At 31.2% G+C, this 24354-nt stretch overlaps 1 protein-coding gene and 3 long non-coding RNA genes across 5 annotated transcripts; 1 reads left to right on the forward strand and 3 right to left on the reverse strand.

Moving 5' to 3' along the window:
* The first annotated feature begins 1154 nt into the window (after window positions 1–1154).
* On the forward strand, window positions 1155–17041 carry LOC119767025. Its single transcript, XR_005277275.1, has 2 exons — window positions 1155–1397; window positions 16683–17041. It is a non-coding gene; the product is annotated as an uncharacterized LOC119767025 (long non-coding RNA).
* Window positions 5154–16449, reverse strand: LOC6051924. 2 transcript variants are annotated; one of them, XR_005277271.1, is made up of 5 exons: window positions 15617–16449; window positions 15124–15440; window positions 6613–6749; window positions 5541–6554; window positions 5154–5477 (listed from the first exon to the last, which is right to left on the reverse strand). It is a non-coding gene; the product is annotated as an uncharacterized LOC6051924 (long non-coding RNA). The 2 variants fall into 2 exon arrangements; XR_005277270.1 differs by having other exon boundaries at window positions 6613–6775.
* A 980-nt stretch (window positions 17042–18021) lies between the features above and the next one.
* Window positions 18022–21645, reverse strand: LOC119766129. Its single transcript, XM_038250524.1, has 3 exons — window positions 20609–21645; window positions 20356–20529; window positions 18022–18182 (listed from the first exon to the last, which is right to left on the reverse strand). The coding sequence occupies exons 1-3, from the start codon at window positions 20634–20636 to the stop codon at window positions 18022–18024; spliced, it is 363 nt and encodes a 120-aa protein (XP_038106452.1). The 5' UTR covers window positions 20637–21645.
* A 2142-nt stretch (window positions 21646–23787) lies between these two features.
* On the reverse strand, window positions 23788–24319 carry LOC119767026. Its single transcript, XR_005277276.1, has 2 exons — window positions 24275–24319; window positions 23788–24212 (listed from the first exon to the last, which is right to left on the reverse strand). It is a non-coding gene; the product is annotated as an uncharacterized LOC119767026 (long non-coding RNA).
* Between the last annotated feature and the right edge of the window lie 35 nt (window positions 24320–24354).

The raw sequence follows: 24354 nt of genomic DNA on the forward strand, positions 1-24354 counted from the left end.
TTTTCGAAGAGATCGAAAATTTCACAAATGTTTCATATATTAACATTGAAAATCGGACCATTAGTTGCTAAGATATTGAAGATAGAAAATGGTGGGTTGTTTGGGTGAAACTTAGAAAACATCAATTTTCCTGTTTTTAAACCTTTGCATTGCAATATCTCAGCAACTAAAGGTCGTATCAACAAAGTCCGAATAAGCAAAATATAGAGAATTTTCTCAGCTTTTCAAAAAAAAATTTTTCAAAACTGGGCAAACATGTGCACTAATTTAAAAAAATGAAAAACTGCGACTATTTTCAAAAAAGTCACTTAAATATGGCTATAACTTGAAAACGGTGCACTTTATCAAAATTTCACTAAAGTACTTTTTTATTGCAAATTTGATTTTACATCGAAAAATGAAGTTGAAAAATTTTTACGACCAAAATTTCGATTTTTTGAAAAAATCAGTATTGATTAAAAAATCATAACTCGGTCAATAATTTTTGCACAACCTGGAAATTTCTGAAAAGTTGGCATTTTATGTCCCCTAAAACATATCAAAAATAAAAAAATAAAAATAGTATTTTTTGTAAATCAAGTTTTAGTGATAAAGTTAAATAAAAAATCACCAAATTTTTTTTACCGTGTATCATTTTTTTCAGTGTAGTCCGTATCCATACCTACAACTTTGCCGAAGACACCAAATCGATCAAAAAATTCCTTCAAAAGATACAGATTTTTGAATTTTCATACATCATTTTTGTATGGACAGCTGCCAAATTTGTATGGAAAATTATATGGACAAACTAATGATGCAAAATGGTTTCTTTGGGCATACCGAAGGCACCAAAAAAGTTTCAGTCGGATTAAAAAATACAAAAATTAAAATTGAAGAAAAAAGACCGATTTCGTAGAGAATTGCTCAAAGGCTTTATCAAGGCTTTAAGGAGGTTGTTAGGATTTCGTTGTAAAGCCTTGAACTCCTATGTGGGTTTTATAAATAGGCCGTAACAACCTTTTGCGGAGGTCCTTTTGGGTTTTAAGTGAAGTTTATCGGGGTTCTGGGGAGGCTGTTACGACTTGGTGGTTTTAATGTTGGTTTTGGCTGATAGGTTTTATAGCGGTTGTGACAGCTTTGATAAAGCTTAAAATGTTACTTGGGAAGTTGTTTACTAGGTTCAATTACTTTTTCTGCCGAAAAGTTCCGGCCGGAGTGGGCGAGCGACCGAATCAAAGTGTCTTGTATTCCAGATTTCGGTCTTCGTGGCGGTGGAGGAGGAGGACGGGAAATATTATTTACTCGGCGGGTCATTCCGGAAGACGGGACAGGCAGGAACCAGTTTGCGATCGTGGAAGCGGTTGATGTTTGGTGTATTACCGTTCGCGGGAGGTTGCGACGCATGCCTAATGGAACTGGTGAGTCATGTTTTAGAAACGATGGAGGTGTGCTGGAAGTGCGATTGGACAATCGAAATTAAAAATAGGATGAATGGAACATAACAAATCCTCAACTTTTCAATCCAATAATTCAAAACTGAAAATTAAAAAATCTAAAATACTAAAACTTAAAAAACTTAAACGCTGAAATTGTAAAGTTGTAAAATTCTAGCATTCCAGAACTTAAAAATGCAAGAATTTGAAAATTCTAAATTTATTTAATTTCTTGATATTGTGCAAATTGTTAGTATTCTTAAATTCTAGAATTTATTGATTCTTCAAATTCTCAAAAAACAATTAAATTCAAAAATAAGAAAATTGTTTAATTGACAAAAAATTTAAACACTAACATTCCTTAATTCTTAAATACTAAAATTCTTCAATTTATAAATAATAAAAATCTAACATTATAAAGTTCTTAAATACCCAAAACGTTGGACGCACGAGTTGGAATTATGAATTCTAATATTCTAAAAATTATGAGTTCTTAAATTCCAAAATTGTAAATTCTATAAATTCTAAAATTAAAATAACTTATATTTTGAATTCTAAAATTCCAAAAATTCTATTTTTTATTTTACGCATTTGAAAAATTCATAAGTTTCTTAAAATTTTAAAAATAAAAATGTCAGATTTTTATTTTTTAGATGTTAAATTTAAAATAATTCAAAAAAATTTAAAAATATTTTTATCACTAATTTGAAAAAAAAAATGCAAATTCAATGTTTTTTTTAAGTTTTAAAACTGTTGTTTTTGTATTAAAAAGAGTAAAACAAATTTGAAAAAAATTAAACAAATTCTTGAATTTTCAAATAGTACAAAAAATCTCAAATCTATAAACTTTAGAAAATTACAAGGTCAAAATTTAAAACAAATTCTATTAAAAAATAGGAGTTATACAAATATTACGAATTGAAATAAATGATTTTGGTATTGAGGCACCCTAGAATTAAAAAAAAATATGATTCAAGAAAATTTAGTTTTTAAGAATTTCGAATTTCGGAACTTAATTTTATTAGAATTTTAGCAGTTTAGAATTTAAGAATTTTAGAATTTTAGAATTTTAGAATTTTAGAATTTTAGAATTTTAGAATTTTAGAATTTTAGAATTTTAGAATTTTAGAATTTTAGAATTTTAGAATTTTAGAATTTTAGAATTTTAAATTTTAGAATTTTAGAATTTTAGAATTTTAGAATTTTAGAATTTTAGAATTTTAGAATTTTAGAATTTTAGAATTTTAGAATTTTAGAATTTTAGAATTTTAGAATTTTAGAATTTTAGAATTTTAGAATTTTAGAATTTTAGAATTTTAGAATTTTAGAATTTTAGAATTTTAGAATTTTAGAATTTTAGAATTTTAGAATTTTAGAATTTTAGAATTTTAGAATTTAAGAATTTAAAAATTTTAGAATTTTAGAATTTATGAATTTATGAATTTTAGAATCTTAGAATTTTAGAATTTTAGAATTTTAGAATTTTAGAATTTTAGAATTTTAGAATTTTAGAATTTTAGAATTTTAGAATTTTAGAATTTTAGAAATTTAGAATTTTAGAATTTTAGAATTTTATAATTTTATAATTTTATAATTTTAGAATTTTATAATTTTAGAATTTTATAATTTTATAATTTTAGAATTTTAGAATTTTAGAATTTTAGAATTTTAGAATTTTAGAATTTTAGAATTTTAGAATTTTAGAATTTTAGAATTTTAGAATTTTAGAATTTTAGAATTTTAGAATTTTAGAATTTTAGAATTTTAGAATTTTAGAATTTTATAATTTTAGAATTTTAGAATTTTAGAATTTTAGAATTTTAGAATTTTAGAATTTTAGAATTTTAGAATTTTAGAATTTTAGAATTTTAGAATTTTAGAATTTTAGAATTTTAGAATTTTAGAATTTTAGAATTTTAGAATTTTAGAATTTAGAATTTTAGAATTTTAGAATTTTAGAATTTTAGAATTTTAGAATTTTAGAATTTTAGAATTTTAGAATTTTAGAATTTTAGAATTTTAGAATTTTAGAATTTTAGAATTTTAAATTTTAGAATTTTAGAATTTTAGAATTTTAGAATTTTAGAATTTTAGAATTTTAGAATTTTAGAATTTTAGAATTTTAGAATTTTAGAATTTTAGAATTTTAGAATTTTAGAATTTTAGAATTTTAGAATCTTAGAATTTTAGAATTTTAGAATTTTAGAATTTTAGAATTTTAGAATTTTAGAATTTTAGAATTTTAGAATTTTAGAATTTTAGAATTTTAGAATTTTAGAATTTTAGAATTTTAAATTTTAGAATTTTAGAATTTTAAATTTTAGAATTTTAGAATTTTAGAATTTTAGAATTTTAGAATTTTAGAATTTTAGAATTTTAGAATTTTAGAATTTTAGAATTTTAGAATTTTAGAATTTTAAATTTTAGAATTTTAGAATTTTAGAATTTTAGAATTTTAAATTTTAGAATTTTAGAATTTTAGAATTTTAGAATTTTAGAATTTTAGAATTTTAGAATTTTAGAATTTTAGAATTTTAGAATCTTAGAATTTTAGAATTTTAGAATTTTAGAATTTTAGAATTTTAGAATTTTAGAATTTTAGAATTTTAGAATTTTAGAATTTTAGAATTTTAGAATTTTAGAATTTTAGAATTTTAGAATTTTAGAATTTTAGAATTTTAGAATTTTAGAATCTTAGAATTTTAGAATTTTAGAATTTTAGAATTTTAGAATTTTAGAATTTTAGAATTTTAGAATTTTAGAATTTTAGAATTTTAGAATTTTAGAATTTTAGAATTTTAGAATTTTAGAATTTTAGAATTTTAGAATTTTAGAATTTTAGAATTTTAGAATTTTAGAATTTTAGAATTTTAGAATTTTAAAAATTTTAGAATTTTAGAATTTTAAAAATTTTAGAATTTTAGAATTTTGAAAATTTTAGAACTTAATTTTTTTTAGAATTTAGGATTTTAGAATTTAAGAATTTAAGAATTTTGAAAATTTTAGAACTTTAAAATTTTAAAAATTTGGATTTTTTTTAGCATTCTTAAATAAGGTACAATTTTCAAATAATACTATTCTCAGATTTTAAAACTAATTGCAATAATTTGAGCTTTTTAATTTTAATCCATCATCTATCTCGGGGGTCTCGTGGCGCAGGGGTAGCGGCTTCGGCTGCCGATCCCGATGATGCTATGAGACGCGGGTTCGATTCCCGCCTTATCCACTGAGCTTCTATCGGATGGTGAAGTAAAACGTCGGTCCCGGTTTCTCCTGTCTCGTCAGAGGCGCTGGAGCAGAAATCCCACGTTAGAGGAAGGCCATGCCCCGGGGGGCGTAGTGCCAATATACCCAGTAAGAAAGACTCGAGCCGAAATGGCTCGAACCGCTCGCCAAACTCGAGCCGAATCTCGCTCGAATCGAGGCAAATTCGCCTCGAATTTGGCGTGTATTTGCCTCGAATTCGAGCTCTTTTGACACAAAAAATTCGCGCTACTCGAGCTAAGAAATATTTCACTCGCATCTCAGGAATTATTTCAAGTAGTTCAGAGTTCACACATAGATGTCGCTCTCAGATAAGCCGACCGATGCGACCCCTGGTGGTCGGTTATAGAATTATGGGTTTGTTTTTGTTTTGGTTTCTCAAGAAAAATAGGCTGATTTATTAAAAGGGCGAATTGACTTTTGAAAGCCAATACGCCCTTTTAATAAATCAGGCTATTAAAATAAATGGAAAGAAAATTACCAAACACGGTGAGTTTTATTAAAAAGTAAATTTATAAGGCATATTGATTTGGTATTCAATGTTTTGTTTTCTACGGGCTTTTTGGACGATTTCTTGGAATCTCGACGGGAACCGGAAGGAAGGAGGACGTAGACGGTTCAGTTTAACTTCTCGTCACGGGGCAGGCAGCGGGCGGCTTGACGTGCTCGCTTCGCATGGCGATCCACAGCGGACGTGCATGTTGACGAGTTCCACTCCATCGGTCTTGTCGGTAGGACATTTCCTTGCTACCGAAACCGGTTCCGGCAACTTTCCTACAACATTCTGGCTGTTTCGGGAAGCTGAAAGAAAAATTAAACTATAGCTTTCTGTTATATTTTCTATTCAGACATACAATCACTAACTTTTGAAGAATCCGTGATCCGTAATGGTTATTTAGTTTCTCCGACAGTGAGAAATCCTTGGCAGTTCGATTCTTGCCGTACTGCTGACCGCGACAAGCAGAAAGCACCGTCTGGTCGCCGGTGTTTGGCCCCACGAGCGGACCATGTCGGACCACATTGTCCATGTCAACCAGGGCGGTGGGCGACATGGAGAAATCCCACACCTTCGTATTGTGGGCAGCCTTAAAAGTCGTGATGGTCTTGACCAGAATCGACACTGTCCAGACAAGTAATCGCGCTTTCCGGGTGCAGTCGGACCATTCCGTAATACGTCATGTTGGAGGTCGGTACCATTTTGGACATGGACATCAGAAGCGCGGAACTCGACGGCGACGGCAACGGTGGCTTCATCGGCATGATGGCCTTCGCACGGTGCTTAAGGAGGAACACGGGCGTCGGCAGATGTCTATTATCTGAAGCAGTGCTTTTCAGTCGGCAGCTTCCACGTGACCATCAGTTTCGTGATCCGTCGGCTTATTTTCGAATGTTTGCTCGGGTGGACACGCACATCCCGCATCGGGCCACCGTTGATTTTGTCCGTGGTGGTGATGACGTTCACGATATGATATAAGGCCTCGTACAGATCTTCAGCGTCCAGCTGCAGTTTCAGCATCGCGTGGTCCATTTGCTTGATGAGAAGCGTAGGCTTGATCCGCTCTGCGATGGTCCAGCAGAGCAAGGTCACGGTCTGTAAGCATACCCCGGGCATATAGGCCTCAGACGAAAAGTCCACGTGTCCGGTCGATTAGATTAATTCGGAACAGTCTTTATAGCGCTGTTTGATGATGAACACCGCTTCGTGGCTCGAAGAGCATCGACATGGCAGTCGACTTGATGTAGATGCAGCGCTGGTCGACCTTGTCGGTGCCACCGATCTTGGATACCAGTCGGTAAGCTTCGCCGTGGTCGTGGTGGAAGTGCGCGATGACGGACGATGATCATGGCAGTGTGGTTTATTCGGGGAGATCCAAGCCGCTGAAAAAAATCAAGATTTTAATATGTTTTATTTCTTTTATGTTTTTAAATAACTTACGTTTGGATCTCGCTGTAGTGATAGATGGTGAGATGACCAACATGTGTTTCTGAGCGGTTACTCTGAAGCTTTCTCCGCGGAATCAATCTGGAACTGGACTCTGGTGGACTCGGAACACGTGGGCTGGTTGGGATATGCTGACCGAAATTACCATTTTTTAAAGCTCGATGGAAGAGAAAAGAATAAAAAAAGAAAGAAAAATTAGTACCAAATTAAACAATTATAACAAAAATAGCGTTCTATATTTTTACAACGGCAATCACAAGAACAAAGAAATAAGTAAAACTATTTAAATTAAATGGGGGAGCAAAAACTTTGAAAAATATTTGCAACTGCCTTACACTAAGAATTCAAGAAACTCAAAATATTTCAGGTGTTAAAAATAATTAAAGCATTTTAAATAATCAAATTATTTAATGTATTTTGAGTATGCCCAGAATAAAAAAATTAAAAGCATTTAAAAATTTTAAAAAATAATCCAGCGTTTCATTTATATTAGGAATTTAAAGGCATTCAAGGGAATTCAAAATATTCAAAGTATTGAAAGTTTGTTAAAAATCAAAGTATTCAAGGACTCAAAATTTCAAAATATTAAATTCATCAATTTTTTTTTAAATGCATATTAGGTATTTGAAGTAGCTACTTCAATTATTTTAGGGTGTTGAAAGTTTTCAATTATTATAAGTGGTTTTTCTAGAATTCAAAGTTTCTTTTTAATTCGTTTATTAAAAAAATCAAAGTTTTCAAAGTAATCAAGTATTCAAAAAATCAAGCATTCAAAGGACACAAAGAATTCATAGTATACAAAGAAGTCAAAATTTTAAAAGTTAAAAAACAGTAATTTTTTAAAAATAAAAATATTCATTTTATTTATTTATTGAATTTTTAAATTCAAAGAATTGCGAGTATTGCAGGAATTTAAAGTATAGAAAGTAGTGTAAGTATTTAAAGTATTTCAAATGTTTCAAGTTTTTAAAGAATTTCGGGTAGGGACCATCCACAAACCACGTAGACACTGTTTTTGGAAAGCTCAAACCTCCCTCCCATCGTGGACAATTTCCATACAAATAAAATCTTTTTTGTATGAAGCGTGGACAATCGCCAACCCACAAAAATCAATTTCAAATATTTCAAATATTCAAAGTTTTCAAAGAATTCAAAGTATTGAATGTATTTATAATATTCAAGTATTCACGTATTCAAAGTACTCAAATGGCTCAAAGTTTTCAAAATATTAAAATTATTTGAAAATAAAAATTCAGGTGCTTCATTTAATTTAAAAGTTCAAAGTAAGCATTCAAAGGACTCAAAGTATACAAAATATGTGATATATTGAAAAACAAAATAAAAATATTCAAAGTATTCCAAGGACTCAAAATATTCAACATATTATATGAATTTAAAAAATTCTGATATTAATACTTGCCAATTATTTGAAGTATTTCAAGTCTTTAAAGAAATTCAAGTATTCATAGAAAGTTTTCAAAATATTCAAAGGAATCAAAGTATTGAAAGTGTTAAAATATCAAAGTATTTCAAGCATTTCAAATATTTTAAAAGTACTGCGAGATTTTCAAGAAATATTAAAAGTTTTTAAAGTGTTCATGGTCTTCAAAGTTTAAAAAGAATTCAAAGTATGCAATGCATTTAAAATATTCAATATGATGAAAGGGCTCAAAGCATTCAAAATATTAATATGTATCAAGTGATTCATTTATTTAAAAAATCAAATCAATCAAAGTATTAAAAATATTCGAGCGTTCAATGAACTCAAATTATTCATTCTATTCAAAGTAGTAAAAATGTTTAATGTTTAAAAAATAAAAGTTATCTATGAATTCAATTATTCATAAAAATTTATAAATGTTGAAAGTTAATACTTTATATTTTAAATGAAAGTTAATATTTAGTATTTTAATAATAAATATAATATATGGTTATTACTAAAAATATGGTAAACATTATGAGTATTTCAACATGTTCATGTTTTTAAATGAGTCAGAGTATTTAATTCAATGTATTCAAATATTCAAAGGACTCAAAGTATCAAAAGTATCAAAATATTTAAAGTAGTTAAAAACTAAAAGTATTTTTGGTATTTCAAAAGTGTCAAGTATTTTGAGCATATCAAGTATTTCAAGTATTTCAAATATTTCAGGTATTTTAAAAATGTCAGGGTGTTTAAAGAATTCAAAGTATTCAATGTAGAGTAGTTCTCTAGGATTTCGGTCATTCGATTTTTTTTTTGTATTTTTTAATCCGGCTGAAACTTTTTTGGTGCCTTCGGTATGCCCAAAGAAGCCATTTTGCATCATTAGTTTGTCCATATAATTTTCCATACAAATTTGGCAGCTGTCCATACAAAAATGATGTATGAAAATTCAAAAATCATTGAAAATCGGACCATTAGTTGCTGAGATATCGACATTGAAAAATGGTGGGCTGTTTGTGTGAGACTTAGAAAACATCAATTTTCCTGTTTTTAAACCTTTGCATTGCAATATCTCAGCAACTAAGGGTCGTATCAACAAAGTCCGATGAAGCAAAATATAGAGAATTTTCTCAGCTTTTCAAAAATATTTTTTTCAAAAGTGGGCAAACATGTGCACTAATTTAAAAAATTAAAAACTGCGACTATTTTGAAAAAAGTTACATAAAAATGGCTATAACTTGACAACGATGCACTTTATCAAAATTTCACTAAAGTACTTTTTGATTGCAAATTCAATTTTACATCGAAAAATGAAGTTGAAAAATTTTTGCGACCTAAATTTCGATTTTTTTTAAATTAGTATTGAATAAAAAAATCATAACTCGGTCAATGATTTTTTGCACAACCTGGAAATTTCTGAAAAGTTGCCATTTTATGTCCTCTAAAACATATCAAAAAATAAAAAAAAATAAAAATAGTGTTTTTTTGCAAATCAAGTTTTAGTGATAAAAAAGTTAAATAAAAAAATCACCAAATTTTTTTTACCGTGTACCATTTTTTTCCAGTGTAGTCCGTATCCATACCTACAACTTTGCCGAAGACACCAAATCGATCAAAAAATTCCTTCAAAAGATACAGATTTTTGAATTTTCGTACATCATTTTTGTATGGACAGCTGCCAAATTTGTATGGAAAATTATATGGACAAACTAATGATGCAAAATGGCTTCTTTGGGCATACCGAAGGCACCAAAAAAAGTTTCAGCCGGATTTAAAAATACAAAAATTAAAATTGAAGAAAATAGACCGATTTCGTAGGGAATTGCTCTGTATTTAAAAATTTTAAGTACTCATGTATTCAAAGTCCAAAACAAAATCAAGTGCTTTATTTAATTTAAGAATTCAAAGCATTCAAGCAACTAAAGGACTCAAAGTATACAAAGTTTTTTATAATATTGAAAGTTAAAAAATCAAAGTGTTCAAAGTATTCCAAGGACTCAAAGTATTCAAAATATTTAATGAAATTAAAAATCTAATTATTAAAAGTATTTAAATTTATTTTTAAAGTTTTGAAAGATTTTCAAGTACTTCAAGTGTTTAACATATTTGAAGAAATTCAAGTATTTAAATTATTTCAAAAATTTCAAGTTTTAAAGTATTCAAAGTATTTATATAAAGTATCCAAAGAAATCAAAGTATCAAAGTGTTCCAAATATTTAAAGTATTTCAAAAATCAAGGAATTTCAAGTATTTCAAATATTTTTTAAGTACTTCAAGATTTTCAAGTAATTAATGTTTTCAGAGTGTACAAAATACTCAAAGTTCTAAAAGAATTCAAAGTATTCGACGCATTTAAAATATTCAAGTGTTCAAAGTACTCAAGTATTCAAAATATGGAAATATTTAAAGTATCTCATTTATTTTAAAAATAAAAAAAAATCCAAGTTGTCCAAACATTGAAACATAAAAAAAAACAAAGTTTTCAATGTTTTCAATGTATTTATTATTTTTAATTTGTTATGGAAATTCAATGTATTGCAAGAACTTTTATAATTGAAAGTATTGAAAGTATTTCTAGTCATTCAACATTTTTATGTTTTAAAAGTATTCAAAGTATTTAAAGTATTCAATTTATTCAAGTATTCAAATTTTCAAAAGACTCAAAGTATCAAAAGTATTCAAAATATGTAAAGTAGATAAAAATAAAAATATTTCAAGTATTTTAAGTCTTATATAATTTATAGTTTTTTTTAGCATTCGAAGTATTCAAAGTACTTTAAGTATTTAGAATATTTCAATAATTTCAGATATTTCAATAATTCAAAGTATTTCAAATATTCAAGTATTTTAGTTTTCAAAGTTCTAAAGGCTAAAAGTATTAAAAATATCTAAAGCATTTAAAAAATCCAAAAAATGCAAGTGCTTCATTTAATTTAAGAATTAAAAGTATTCAAGCATTCAAGGACTCAAGTATTTAAAGTTTACTAAGTATTCGAAATAAAGAAAGTTAAAAAATCAAAGTAGCAGCCAAAACATTGAATAAATTAGATGAATTTAAGTTTATAAAGTATACAAAGTATTTAAAGAAACTATTCAAAGGAATCAATGTATTTAAAGTGTTTAAAATATTTAAATTTTTCCTAAAATCAAGGTATTTCAAGTATTTTAAATATTTGTTATGTACTTCAAGATTTTCAAGAAGTGTTTAAAGTTTTAAAGTCTTTAAAGTTTCAAAAGATTTCAAAGTATTCAATGCATTTAAAATATTCAAGTATTCAAGGTAATGAAAGGGCTCAAAGCATTCAAAATATTAAAATATTTCAAGTGATTTATTTATTTTAAAAATCAAGGCAGTTCAAGTAATCAAAATATTCGAGCATTCGAAGAACTCAAATTAATCATTCTATACAAAGTAGTAAAAATGTTTAATGTTTAAAAAAATCAAAGTTTTCAAATTATTGAATACTTAAATTTATATGAATTTTGAAAATTCTAGATCTGCACATATTTCAATCATTTGAAGTATTGAAAGTATTTTGACCATCAAGTATGTAATGTATTCAAATTGTTCAAAGTATTTGAAGGTTTTAAAAAAATCGCAGTATTCAATGTATTTAAAAAATTCAAGTATTCAAAGTACAATGGCTTTTCAAAATATTAAAAGTATTTATTATTGTATTATTTATTCACAGTGAACAAAGTAGTCGAAATATTTGAACTTAAAAAAATCAAAGCATTCGATGTATTCATATTATTAAATAAATTTAGAATATTTAAAGTATTGCAAGTATTTCAATAATTTAACGTATTGAGAATATTTCAAGTATTTAAAGATTTTCATGTTTTTAAAGTATTCAAAGTATTTAAAGTATTATGCGAGTTATTTGCATGTATAGAATATAAATCTAAAATACATGAAAACAACTCAATTTCTAAGAAGCGGCCGCGTGGCCCCGTTTGATTGGTAGCACACACACACATTCAAAGTATTTAAAGTATTCAATGTTATTAAGTATTTAAAGTTTTAAAATATTTAAAGTATTCAAATTTGGTAAAGTGTTAAAAGTTTTTAAAGTATTAACTGTATTTAAAGTATTTAAAATATTTGCTATGTTTAAAGAATTTAACGTATTTAAAGTATGTAAAGTATGTAAAGTATTTAAAGTATTTCAAGTATGTTAAGTATGTAAAGTATTTAAAGTATTTAAAGTATTTAAAATATTTAAAATATTTAAAGTATTTAAAGTATTTAAAGTATTTAAAGTTTTCAAAGTATTTAAAGTATTTCAAGTATCTAAAGTATTTAAAGTATTTAAAGTATTTAAAGTATTTAAAATATTTTCTATGTTTAAAGAATTCAAAGTATTTAAAGTATTTAAAGTATTTAAAGCATGTAAAGTATTTTAGGTATTTAAAGTATTTAAAGTATTTAAAGCATGTAAAGTATTTTAGGTATTTAAAGTATTTAAAGTATTTAAAGTATTTAAAGTATCTAAAGTATTTAAAGTATTTGAAGTATTTAAAGTATTTAATGTATTTAAAGTATTTAAAGTATTTAAAGTATTTAAAGTATTAAAAATATTGAAAGTATTTACAGTATTTAAAGTATTTAAAGTATTTAAAGTATTTAAAGTATTTAAAGTATTTAAAGTATTTAATGTATTTAATGTGTTTAAAGTATTTAAAGTATTTAATGTATTTAAAGTATTTAAAGTATCTAAAGTATTTAATGTGTTTAAAGTATTTAAAGTATTTAAAATATTGAAAGTATTTAAAGTATTTAAAGTATTTAAAGTATTTACAGTATTAAGAGTAATTAAAGTATTAAAAGTTCACTTATCCAACAAGGCTCTGCTTTTAAAAACAAAAGTAATAAAAGTATAACAATTATTAAAAGAAACTTAAAAACGAATTCAAAGAAATAAACATAAAAATAAATATTTCAAATATTGCAAAATTTTAAGTTTGTCTAGAATTTCAAGTATTTAACATATTCAAAGTTTTTAAAGAATTTAAAGTATTCAATGTATTTAAAATGTTTAAGTATTCATGTATTCAAAGTAGATACTCAAAAGGTTTAAAGCATTCAAAATATTTAAAGAATTTTAATTATCCAAACATTTCAAGTGATTTCAAATGAAGCTAATTTAAGAATTCAAAGTATTAAAGCATTCAAAGGACTCAAAGTATACAAAGTATTTGAAATATTGAAAACTTAAAAAAAAATCAAGGTATTCAAAGTGGTCCAAGGACTCAAAATATTTAATGAATTTCTAGTTTCATGGATATTTCTGATATCTACAGTATTTAATAAAAAAAAAGGAATTAAAAGTTTTGAATTACTTCATGTTTTTCATGATTGTCAAACATATAAAGTATTTCAGGCACTTCAAGAATTTTTGAAATAAAATTAATAAAAAGTTTAAAAGATTTTGTGGTATTTCGAATATTTCAGTCAAAAATATATTTTAAAATTTTACGGTTTTAAAGTACTACATCAAAACTGTTAATCATGTTATTGAACTTTTTTTAAGTGTGTCAAATATTTTAAAGTATTTCAAGTGTTTTAAGTATTGGAACTAGTTCAATTGTTTTGAGTATGTTAAGAATTAAAAATATGAAAGGATTTATATTTTAGGTATTTAAATTATTTCAAGTATTTCAAGTATTTCTAATATTCAAAATATTCAAGGTATTTAAAAAAAGTATTTCTAGTATTTCAATTACTTGAAGTTTTTCAGGCATATCAAGTATTTAAATTATTCAAGTATCAAAGAGCTCAAAATAATTGATGTATTCAAATATTAAAAAAGTTTTATTTAAAAAGTTCAAAGTTCTTCAAGTATTTAAATTTTTGTACGTATTGAAAGCAATTCAAGTATTTCAAATATTTAAAATATTCAAAATATTAAAGTATTCAAAGTATTCTAAATATTTAAAGTATTTTATTAAAAAACCTAGTATTTCAAATATTTCTATTATATAAAGTATTGAAAATATCGAAAACATTTTAAGTAATTCTTGTGTTTAAAGTAATTCAAGTACCTGTTTTAACCTTGTACAACCAATGTTTGATTTTTAAAAGCATTGGAAAGAAGAACTCTTAAAATTTAAGAAAATTATAAGATTGAAAATGTGACTTGATTCATGTGACTTTGCTAATGTTTTAAAAATGTCATTTTTTCTGGGGTCAACTTTGGCTATGTTTCTTACCAACATTTCTCCTATATTATGTGAAAATAAGTTTGTAGTAATTTTAGTAGTGAACCAGACTATGCCTAAGAGCATTTTTTACAATTGACGGTAAAAACATGAAAAAACTAGATAGGCAAAAGATAATGATAGGAAGTGATAGAATAAACCAAATACTACCAAAAACAAACATACACTTAACATGATAAATGCAAATCAAAATACTAAAAATGAAACAAGAAAAATAAAAAAATAAAACAAGAGATGTAGATTTTTTCATAGAACGAAAGTAGCTCAAAATGACCTCCTAAACAAGGGAAAAATAAAAAAAAATAAACTTTAAAAAATATTTGCAACGGCCTTACCTTATTTTGAAATTTTTTGAAGTAATATGCCATAGTTTTTGAAAATGTATTTTACACAAGTTCGCTTGTTTTAAATTCATTAGATTTCAAAAATGTAAGAATTTACAAAAAAATGTAAGCAAAAAAAAACTTTTTGTGGTTTTGTACATCGAATTTTTTTTTCTAAATTCTAAAGATTTTCGAACAAATCAAACATGCTGAAAATTATTCTAAACGCAGGCGAATTAGTTTTAAGGAGGAGGAGGAGGAGGAGGAGGAGGAGGAGGAGGAGGAGGAGGAGGAGGAGGAGGAGGAGGAGGAGGAGGAGGAGGAGGAGGAGGAGGAGGAGGAGGAGGAGGAGGAGGAGGAGGAGGAGGAGGAGGAGGAGGAGGAGGAGGAGGAGGAGGAGGAGGAGGAGGAGGAGGAGGAGGAGGAGGAGGAGGAGGAGGAGGAGGAGGAGGAGGAGGAAGGGGGAGCGTCATACACTTTGAAACATATTTGTATCAGCCTTACGCATTGTTGAAAAATGATCATGGAACTTACCCGAGCTGCCTTGACACTCCGGGAGGCAGACTCCAAATCACCCGCAGGAAGGCTGATGGTGATCAAATCACAACAAGAATTACAGCTCAATGCTAAGTCGAACTGGGTTTTCGTTTTGTTAACTCATATTCATTATTTTCACGTTGATTTTCAACAGTAAACACACCAAATTGGCACTTCCGGCTTTCCTTTTCTCTTTTCCCAAATCCGCCCAATAAACTTCTTCTTTGCTTTTGTTGTTTTTTTTCTTCATCACTTTTTACTGTCCGAAGTGTAAATCCCAATTTCTTGTTTTCCTCAGAAAAAGGTTCTTAGCCCTGATATTCACCCCACCAAAACAGTACAATTTTGTGACCGGATAACCGTTTACGGTTCCGTGCGGCACAACAGGAGTGCAGAAGACTTGGAATTCGCCCTCACGGAAGATTTTGAGCAAATATTTTCAAAATATTACGCGCGGAACGGAACTGGGCAATGTTTGAATCTTCTATACCTGCTGTGTCACGCGGAATCGGACCCGGTCTGATGGCCCAGATTGCCGATACAGCGGGAGTTGTTGCGATCGGTTCTGCTGCGGTCACACCATGACCGGTATGTTCCCCGGTTCGGATTCGACGGAATCGGTACCAATTCCCCAGCAAGCAGCGGCTCCAGTCCCGCAGTACGCTGCAGCTCCGGAAGCGAACACCGGCGGGCCTTGCTCGAGGGAGATTAAGCAGTTCCTTTCGTGAGTCCAGAGTCCTTTTTCCGGTGCGGCAAAAAAGAAACACTGCACTACCGCACACGACACTCTTCCGGCAACTACTTTTTGGTTCACGTATTCTTCTCGTCATCTATCTTCTTCTCAGCTCTCCCAGCTAGACTTTGCACCAAATATGTTTCCGGTGATGGAAATCCGGACACGGCTACACCCGTTGTCGACAGGTTCGGCAACGTCCGGATTCTCCAGCTGCCGAATTCCTTGGGAACAACTTTCGCGAAACCGAAATTCTGCGCAAAAATTACGGACCGTTGGCAAAATTAATCAACGGCAGTTTTTCTCGGCACCAAAGAACCGCGTTACGCCCAAGAAATCCGCGAAAACCGAAATAAAATGTTTTTTTTTTTTGTTATGCAAGAGAAATTGTAAACGTGGCAGGGACGTAAACAAACACAAAAATGGCTAAGTCCGGTTCTGACAGCTCGGGTTTACGTCACTCAAGCAATATTTCAGTCTGTTCACAGCAGTTGGTGTGTCTCACCGCTAGGCGGCGCCATAATTTGAGCCATGCGACACCTTTTTTTGGAAACGCGAACTAATTTGGCTCGACTTGGATTTTGGCTGTTTTACTGGGTAGTTTCGTTTTTTTTTTTTTTTTTTTTTTTTCATCATCTATCTAGACATCTTTTATTTATAATTCTTTTTAAATGTTTAAATTTTGAGAGTTCATAAATTTAGTTTTTCTTTTATATTTCAAAAATACATTTTTCAAATTTTATTATTATTTTTATTATTATTGAAATCTGAATTTGATTTAAAAATTCTTGCCAATTGTTGATTGATGATATATTTTTTTCAGGCATTCATATTCTATTATTATCCCGCCGGAAACCATGCGTCCCCTTGTGGTCACTCCACAAACCCACGTTTTCTCGTACTCCGGTAAACATCAATCCGTCGGAGATCTAAGATCGTTGCCAAGGCGTCGCATCCGGATTTGATCAGCTCGTCGAGGAGCAAAAGTCCAACACGACCAAGATGCTGCCACGGCCGCCTCAGAAGAACACCAACACCCAAGCCGGAAGCTGCCGCCAAGGCAAATCCAGAAGAAAGCCGAGTTGGGGAAGAATCGGCGATCCGCAAGTGAAATTAAAAGTACAAGAAAATATTTTTGTGAAATTTTTACAGTTTGAATAAAAAAAAACAATTAAAACAAAACAACAGTTTTTCAACTGCAACATAACCTAAAAATCCGAAATGACAGCACACGACAATAGCACGACATTCTGAATAACAAAACCGTGCGACGTCGGTCGAATGTCGTACGACAATGTCGTACAATTTCGATTATCGATCGCACGACAAATACGACATTTTGGTGCAAAAACGTCTGACATTCGTGCGAAAGTCGCGCGACATTGTCGTACGACGTCGTACGATTGCACGGGCGACAAACGACGGACGTCCGACGGACTTTTCAGTCAGGGTATCTATCTCTGACTCTCTCACTTTCGTAGACGCTGAATTGCAACACTCAAAAAACATTCACGTTGAAGTTACGTGAAAAGCTATGTGGTATTTTTCCACTAGAGTTTTCACGTAACTTCTACGAGGCGGCCCTACCCTGACTGAAAAGTCCGTCGGACGTCCGTCGTTTGTCGTCCGTGCAACCGTACGACGTCGCACGACAATGTCGTGCGACATTCGCACGAATGTCATACGTTTTTGCACCAAAATGTCGTATTTGTCGTGCGATCGATCATCGAAATTGTTCGACATTGTCGTACGACATTCGACCGACGTCGCACGGTTTTGTTATTTAGGTTGTCGTGCCTTTGTCGTGTGCTGTTTTTCAGGTTTTTAGGTTATGTTGCAGTTAAAAATAGATGATTGTTTATTTTTAATTTATTTTATTTTTTCATGTAATTTGCACATTTCCCCACAGTAAAAAATCAATTATTTCATTATACTTGTTGTGTCGCGGATCTTCACGTACATCTTGGTGTCGTCTTCCGGTTGGTCTTCCAGATCTCCTCGTCGCTCGGCATCTTGGCCGGATTTTTTTGGCGTTGTCTTCCGGGTCCGGATTTTGTCAGCCATCTTTTCGAGCCGACGCCAGCGTGCGGGGAAGCATCTTGATCAAGAAGGACTATTGCTCCTCGACTAGCCGCAGATACGGCGGGGTGCGGCGCCACCGTTTATGTCCCATGGATTGATGGCCACCGGAGTACGGGACAACGTTTACGAACTTCTGGAGCAGGTGTTTTGCGGTCGTTACAGCTTCCGTTCAACAAGCTGCGTGGAACAACACGGAGACGCTGGGTTGTTAGCAGGATCAGATTGGAATATGTTTGGTTACCTGAAAAAAGATAACGTCATTCGGCTGAATAATCATATCCAAATCATATCTAGAGTTTTGTTGTTGAAACAAAGGGAATCTCATGACAGATATCATACTCAAAAAATCTGTGAAAATTCATAAAATAATTAATTGTGGAATATTCAAAAGTTTAACTTTCAATGTAAAATTTTGAAAACAAATTAATTAAAAAAGTAGTTAATTAAACCTTATTTTATTCAGAAAATAAAGATTAAAACAAATTTAAGACAACAAAATATTCTAACATTTTAAATTTCAAATTAAAAATCAACATTTACGCAAGTTTAATGAAGAAACCCCACCTGGACCTGTTTAAATATTTTTGATTTTTTTAAATTAAAATGCATGTGTTTCTGAAGACTTGGGGTCTTCATGCTTTGAAGAAGCTAAGAACTTAAAAGACTTTAAATAATTTTAAAATGTTCGAATGTTTAAATTAATCGTAAAAATTCAAAATATCTGAATAATTTAAAAATGAAATTTAATGTTTGATATTTTTGAAATTTACAAATATCAAGAATTAAAAGAATACACTCAAAACCCGATGGCTTGACACAAACTGTTGTCAAACGAAAGGGGTCACTTTTTAGTTTGACACCCATTTTACAAACGAAAAAGTGACCAACCACCGGGGGCTGAGTGTAATACAACATAATAATTTAAGAGATTAAAAATTGTAGAACCTAAGAATTCAAAATTATTAAAAAAAATTTTAGAATTTAGAGTTTTAGAACTTTAAAATTCTGAAACCCTAAAATTCTTAATTTCTATAAATCTTTAATTCTAAAATTTTAAGATCACAAAATTCTAAAATTAAAAAAAAAAATCCTAAAATTCTAAAGAAATCTAAAAATTCTAAAAAAATTTAAAAAATTCTAAAATTTTAGAATTTTAGAATTTTAGAATTTTAGAATTTTAGAATTTTAGAATTTTAGAATTTTAGAATTTTAGAATTTTAGAATTTTAGAATTTTAGAATTTTAGAATTTTAGAATTTTAGAATTTTAGAATTTTAGAATTTTAGAATTTTAGAATTTTAGAATTTTAGAATTTTAGAATTTTAGAATTTTAGAATTTTAGAATTTTAGAATTTTAGAATTTTAGAATTTTAGAATTTTAGAATTTTAGAATTTTAGAATTTTAGAATTTTAGAATTTTAGAATTTTAGAATTTTAGAATTTTAGAATTTTAGAATTTTAGAATTTTAGAATTTTAGAATTTTAGAATTTTAGAATTTTAGAATTTTAGAATTTTAGAATTTTAGAATTTTAGAATTTTAGAATTTTAGAATTTTAGAATTTTAGAATTTTAGAATTTTAGAATTTTAGAATTTTAGAATTTTAGAATTTTAGAATTTTAGAATTTTAGAATTTTAGAATTTTAGAATTTTAGAATTTTAGAATTTTAGAATTTTAGAATTTTAGAATTTTAGAATTTTAGAATTTTAGAATTTTAGAATTTTAGAATTTTAGAATTTTAGAATTTTAGAATTTTAGAATTATTTTAGAATTTTATTCTAAGTGTTTGAAATAAAAAAAGATATTGCTTTTACCTTTTTGTAATCTGCATTTTTCAATTTGTTATAATTTTATCATAAATATTTTTTCATTTAAAAAATATTTTTGTAAACCTTTAAAAATAATTATTTTTTTGTAATCTGCTTTGTTTTCAACCTTTTTATTTAAATTAATTTTATTTTTCGGTAAAAAATATAAAAAAACTGTAAAATATTAGAGAATTCAGGATGTTGGTAGTTTTTAAATATTGCAACTCATCATCAAGATGTTCCTGGCGGAGCACTTACACCATTCAAAAATCCGTTTTTTCAATGTTAACTACTTTTTAGGTAATAAAAACTGTACAAAAGTTCTGGGCCTTGAAGGGTTAAATCAGAGATACTAAAAATTTCCTTAAGGAGTTAATTTTTGATTAGTCAAATGTTAGAGTTTTTTATTATACAATTCTGAAGTCCAATAATCATAACACCCAATATTAGCCCTCATACTTCCGGTCTTCCAAGCTCACTCCCGATACTTTGAAATGCGCCTCTTCCATCATTTCAATGACTTGAAGCAACAGTTCTATTGATTAAAAAATCCGGTGGATCAGAAACACCGCCACGAGATGATTATTCTGTACCCTTTTTCTCTTACCTTGGGTAGAACTTTTGACATTCGGTGATTCATCCTCCTCCTCCTTTGGAATGAACCATATCCTCCATAAGCTCGGTTCCTCCCGGTCCTGTCTTCCGCCACGAAGATCTGGCCCGCCGGATTCATGCGTCTCGTCCTCCTCCTCCACCGCCACGAAGACAGAATTCTGAATATCTGGAACATAAGAAACTATAATTTGGCCACTTGCCCACTCCGGCCGGAACTTTCCGACAGAAAAAGAAGCACAACTTACCGGTCAAAATCCTTCCGAAGCCCAACATCAACAATAACTGGTTCGATTCGGTTGCATTCAAGTCCAAACAAGACAAACTGAAGAGAACTGTCAAACTGTTTGCGTCGACGAAAATCGTGACGTCGAATTGAAGGGAAATCGATGGAAAAAACTATGTCGGGCATGTCGAGTGTTTGTCGTCCTTTCGACCAATCGATATCGAAACGGTAAAACCAAAACCGCGCGACAGCTTGTACGACGTGCGACATTTTTCAAACAGGGTAGTAGAAACGGAATTTGCTTGGCCAGATCAATTCACGTCGTTTCTACGTGCTTCACACGTAAAAGCTAAATGAATCAATTGATGATTTCTACATGTTTGTTGTAGTAAACATTATAGGAACCTTCTAGTACTAATGTGGTCTAATTTCTGATATTTTTTTTTATCAAGCAGAAAAAAAACAAGAAATGCAGTTCTAGTTTCAATTTAAATCATAGTTTTATTCAATTTTCCTTTGCTAACATTTATAAAGAATGGTCCAGTCTCTCATGAAACCGAGCAGGAAGACGTTCGTACGTAGCTTTCTGTTACCGCTATACTTCGTGGCCGCACGGGAACCCGTTTCGAAGTCGTTGTCGTTAGTTGTGGTACTTCTGTCTGTGCCACGTTAACGTGGCTGCACATCACCAGGGGCAGGTACTTTGAGAGCAACTAGGCAAAGTTTCCGATCAAGTTGGGTGCTCGGATGGTTGGCCAGGATGGCGTGGCCAGGAAGATGTTAAAGATGATTGGGGCGACCACGTTCAGCTCTCGAATTCCGTGCACGGGTTCGTTGGTCTTGCCGGATACAACTTGCTGCTTCGAACAACTTTGGCGCGGGCACCACACTGGCCAAGGCCGACGAGAAGATGGCCGCAAAGCAACCTCGCACCCAGGCAAGTGTCCGCAATGTCCGTGACATTTTCGGTTGCGTCGTTCACCACGACCAGCCGCTTATATTAGAACGGGCCAGAATCCAAGTGGCCACCGGTAAAAGTATGCTGCTTCCAGAATTCGGCCGCTGCAAAAATATTTCTATGATTATTTATAAATAAAATCATTAAAACTTTATTTAACTTACCGTCTGTTCTTTTTTGATGATATTTTGCGAGAACAAGTTCGGCAGCAGGTCTTCGCCGGACGCCATCAATTTTCATACTAAAATAATCACGTAGAAATTTCGCCGAATGGCGCACTCGAGTTCCGTTGAAGTTACATTTCAAAACACATAAAAACTACATGGAAAACCCTAGTGGAAAAATACCATAAGGCTTTTCACGTAACATCAACGTGAAAACTTTTTTTTGCCAGTACACTTTCACATTATTTTTACGTGTGTCACGTAAAACGAGCCTAGCGAGGGGAAAATCGGGGTTACGTGATTTTTCAGGTAGCATCAACGTGTGGATTATTTTGAGTGAAGCTTCCCACTGTGCGGTTAACTCGGTTTTGCTTTGCGCCTGCTTTGTTCGGTTTTTGGGCTCGTAAACCAAAACCGCGGTGTGTGTCGTCACTTGCGCGTTGGAAGCTAAGAATTTGTACGATTAAAAATATTCGATAGGTGAAAATTGCGTTTTCAATTTCTTTTAGAAAACACATCATTAATAATACCTTGCTTTCATCATAAGATTTTTGATTTTTGTGAATTGAGAGAAGTTATATTCTTTAGTAAGAAAGGCTCTATCTCACCCCTGGTGGGATTAAATCGGGTTTTTCATTTAATATTAAATTTGTTTTCGCAAATCAAAAGTCCTTCCCACAGCACCAATGCTCGGAAGGCACGCGTTCGATTAAAAAGTTTCTAAATAATAAACATTGTATCTTTCCGCAGCCGGCTGCCTAAGATTTTGAAAATTCAACCGATAAACAAATTGCTCATGGTCGCATCACCTACCACAGTGAATCCTGACCTCATACCCATCTTACTAACCCCTCAAAACTCATGTGATACTTTGTCGGAGACGCAGTCGATTTGGCGGTCCCATCACTCAAGTATTGGACTAACATTCCCATCCACTTCCCCGTGTCTTACCACTGGTCGTGGCCGGCGTCGGTATTGATCAGCACGATAGGGACCTTTGAAAATTGCGAAGGGGTGATGATTGGTTCCTACTTTTCATCTGTGGTCCACGGAGCAATGATTGGGGGTCCTGGTCAATAACGAAGTAGCAGCTACGGGTAGACACCAATGCTATGCTATGCTATGCCTTTGCTCGTGTGTTCCGTCATTGTTCATGTTCCTCTTTCTCACGTCTCACGCGCGTGAGATGCCGACGCGGCGTTCGTTCCCACGCAGCATCGTGGTGTCGACCCCGTCGCGGCAGTGAGCGCAGCCCGGGAGCATGTTGACAGCTCCCATACAAACTGAACGTACCCCGTTTTGTGGGCCCAGTGGGCCTAAGATGGCGGCCTTCGATATTATCTAGCCAAACATTTGAAAATGATGAATTGTTTAAATAAATATAGTTTTTGCCTTGTTTTGGTTTAAAACGACAAAATAAGCATTCTGGAATCATTTTCTTTAAAAACTTGTTTAGAGATACGCCACGTTCAAATATTAGTCTAGAACAGTTGAATAAGAGTGCCGCAAAAGCCGTCACGAAAAAAAGTTTTTTTTGCAAATTTTGAGTTTCGTATTTGATGGGTGGACTCCGACGAGGCCCACTTGCCATCTGTCGGTGAATACGCGCAACTCACGAAAACTGTCATCTTAGGGTCCGGTTGAGTGAGCGGCCTCAACAAGCATCATATTGTGAACAATTTAAATCATGATTTTGTTTTAGAAACCAAAACTGATATTGATTCAGCCTTGGAATCTTTAACTAATGCAATTTTGGATGCTAGGAATATTGCTATTCCTAAAGTCCAAGTCAAATTTGATTCTCCCATTATTGATGACGATCTTCAGCTTCCCCTCTCTCTCTCTCTTGGGAGAGTGATTTTCATGCTGGGATGACGATTTTGAAAGTTTGTTGGTTTATTTGCTGTGTTTCTTTGAGATTCTAAGCTGTGTGTTGGGAATGATGTACTGAGATGTTTCACCTAGATGCCTTGCGCTAGCCGTCTCGTCCGTCCTGAAATATATTTAATTAGATGATTTTTGTCGGCTAAGTCTTCCTTGAGGAACCACTTCATTTTATGCAGAAAAAAACGAGAAAACTTGTCAGGTTAAAAAACAGCATTTATTAACTGTTACACTACAAAACACTACCAAATATTCACATAATTCACAATAATCATCGACGAACAGCTCAGGGCACGGAGCGCCGATCTCGGGGTATTGGTGCAGTTTCCGCCGATGGCACGCAGCTTAATGTGCAGCGCGGTGATTCCGAGCGACTTGCACTTTTCGGCGACGTCCTGCGCGGCCAAGATAGCGGAGTAGGGCGAGGCCTAGTCACGATCGGCCATGGCCTTCATGCCGCCGGTTACGCGCGAGATCGTTTGCTTGTCTGAAAGATCCGTGACGTGAACGAAAGTGCCGTTAGAGCTGGCGTAGAGCAAACTCTGGACCTCCTCCTTTTCAGTTTTGTTTTTGCAGGAAGCCATCGCAGTTAGAAATTTGTCTCATGGGACAAGAAAGAGCTGTTAATGAAAAAGAGAATAATTTAATACTGAGCTCAGCTAACTAAGCATAATTAACTCACATTTTTATAGCCGCCGAACATTTTTTCCTGCAACAATCACAAAAATACCACGAAACTGCCAAACATTTATTACCCTCACT

Source organism: Culex quinquefasciatus, chromosome 2, assembly GCF_015732765.1.
Source record: "Culex quinquefasciatus strain JHB chromosome 2, VPISU_Cqui_1.0_pri_paternal, whole genome shotgun sequence".
NCBI classification, from domain to species: domain Eukaryota; kingdom Metazoa; phylum Arthropoda; class Insecta; order Diptera; family Culicidae; genus Culex; species Culex quinquefasciatus.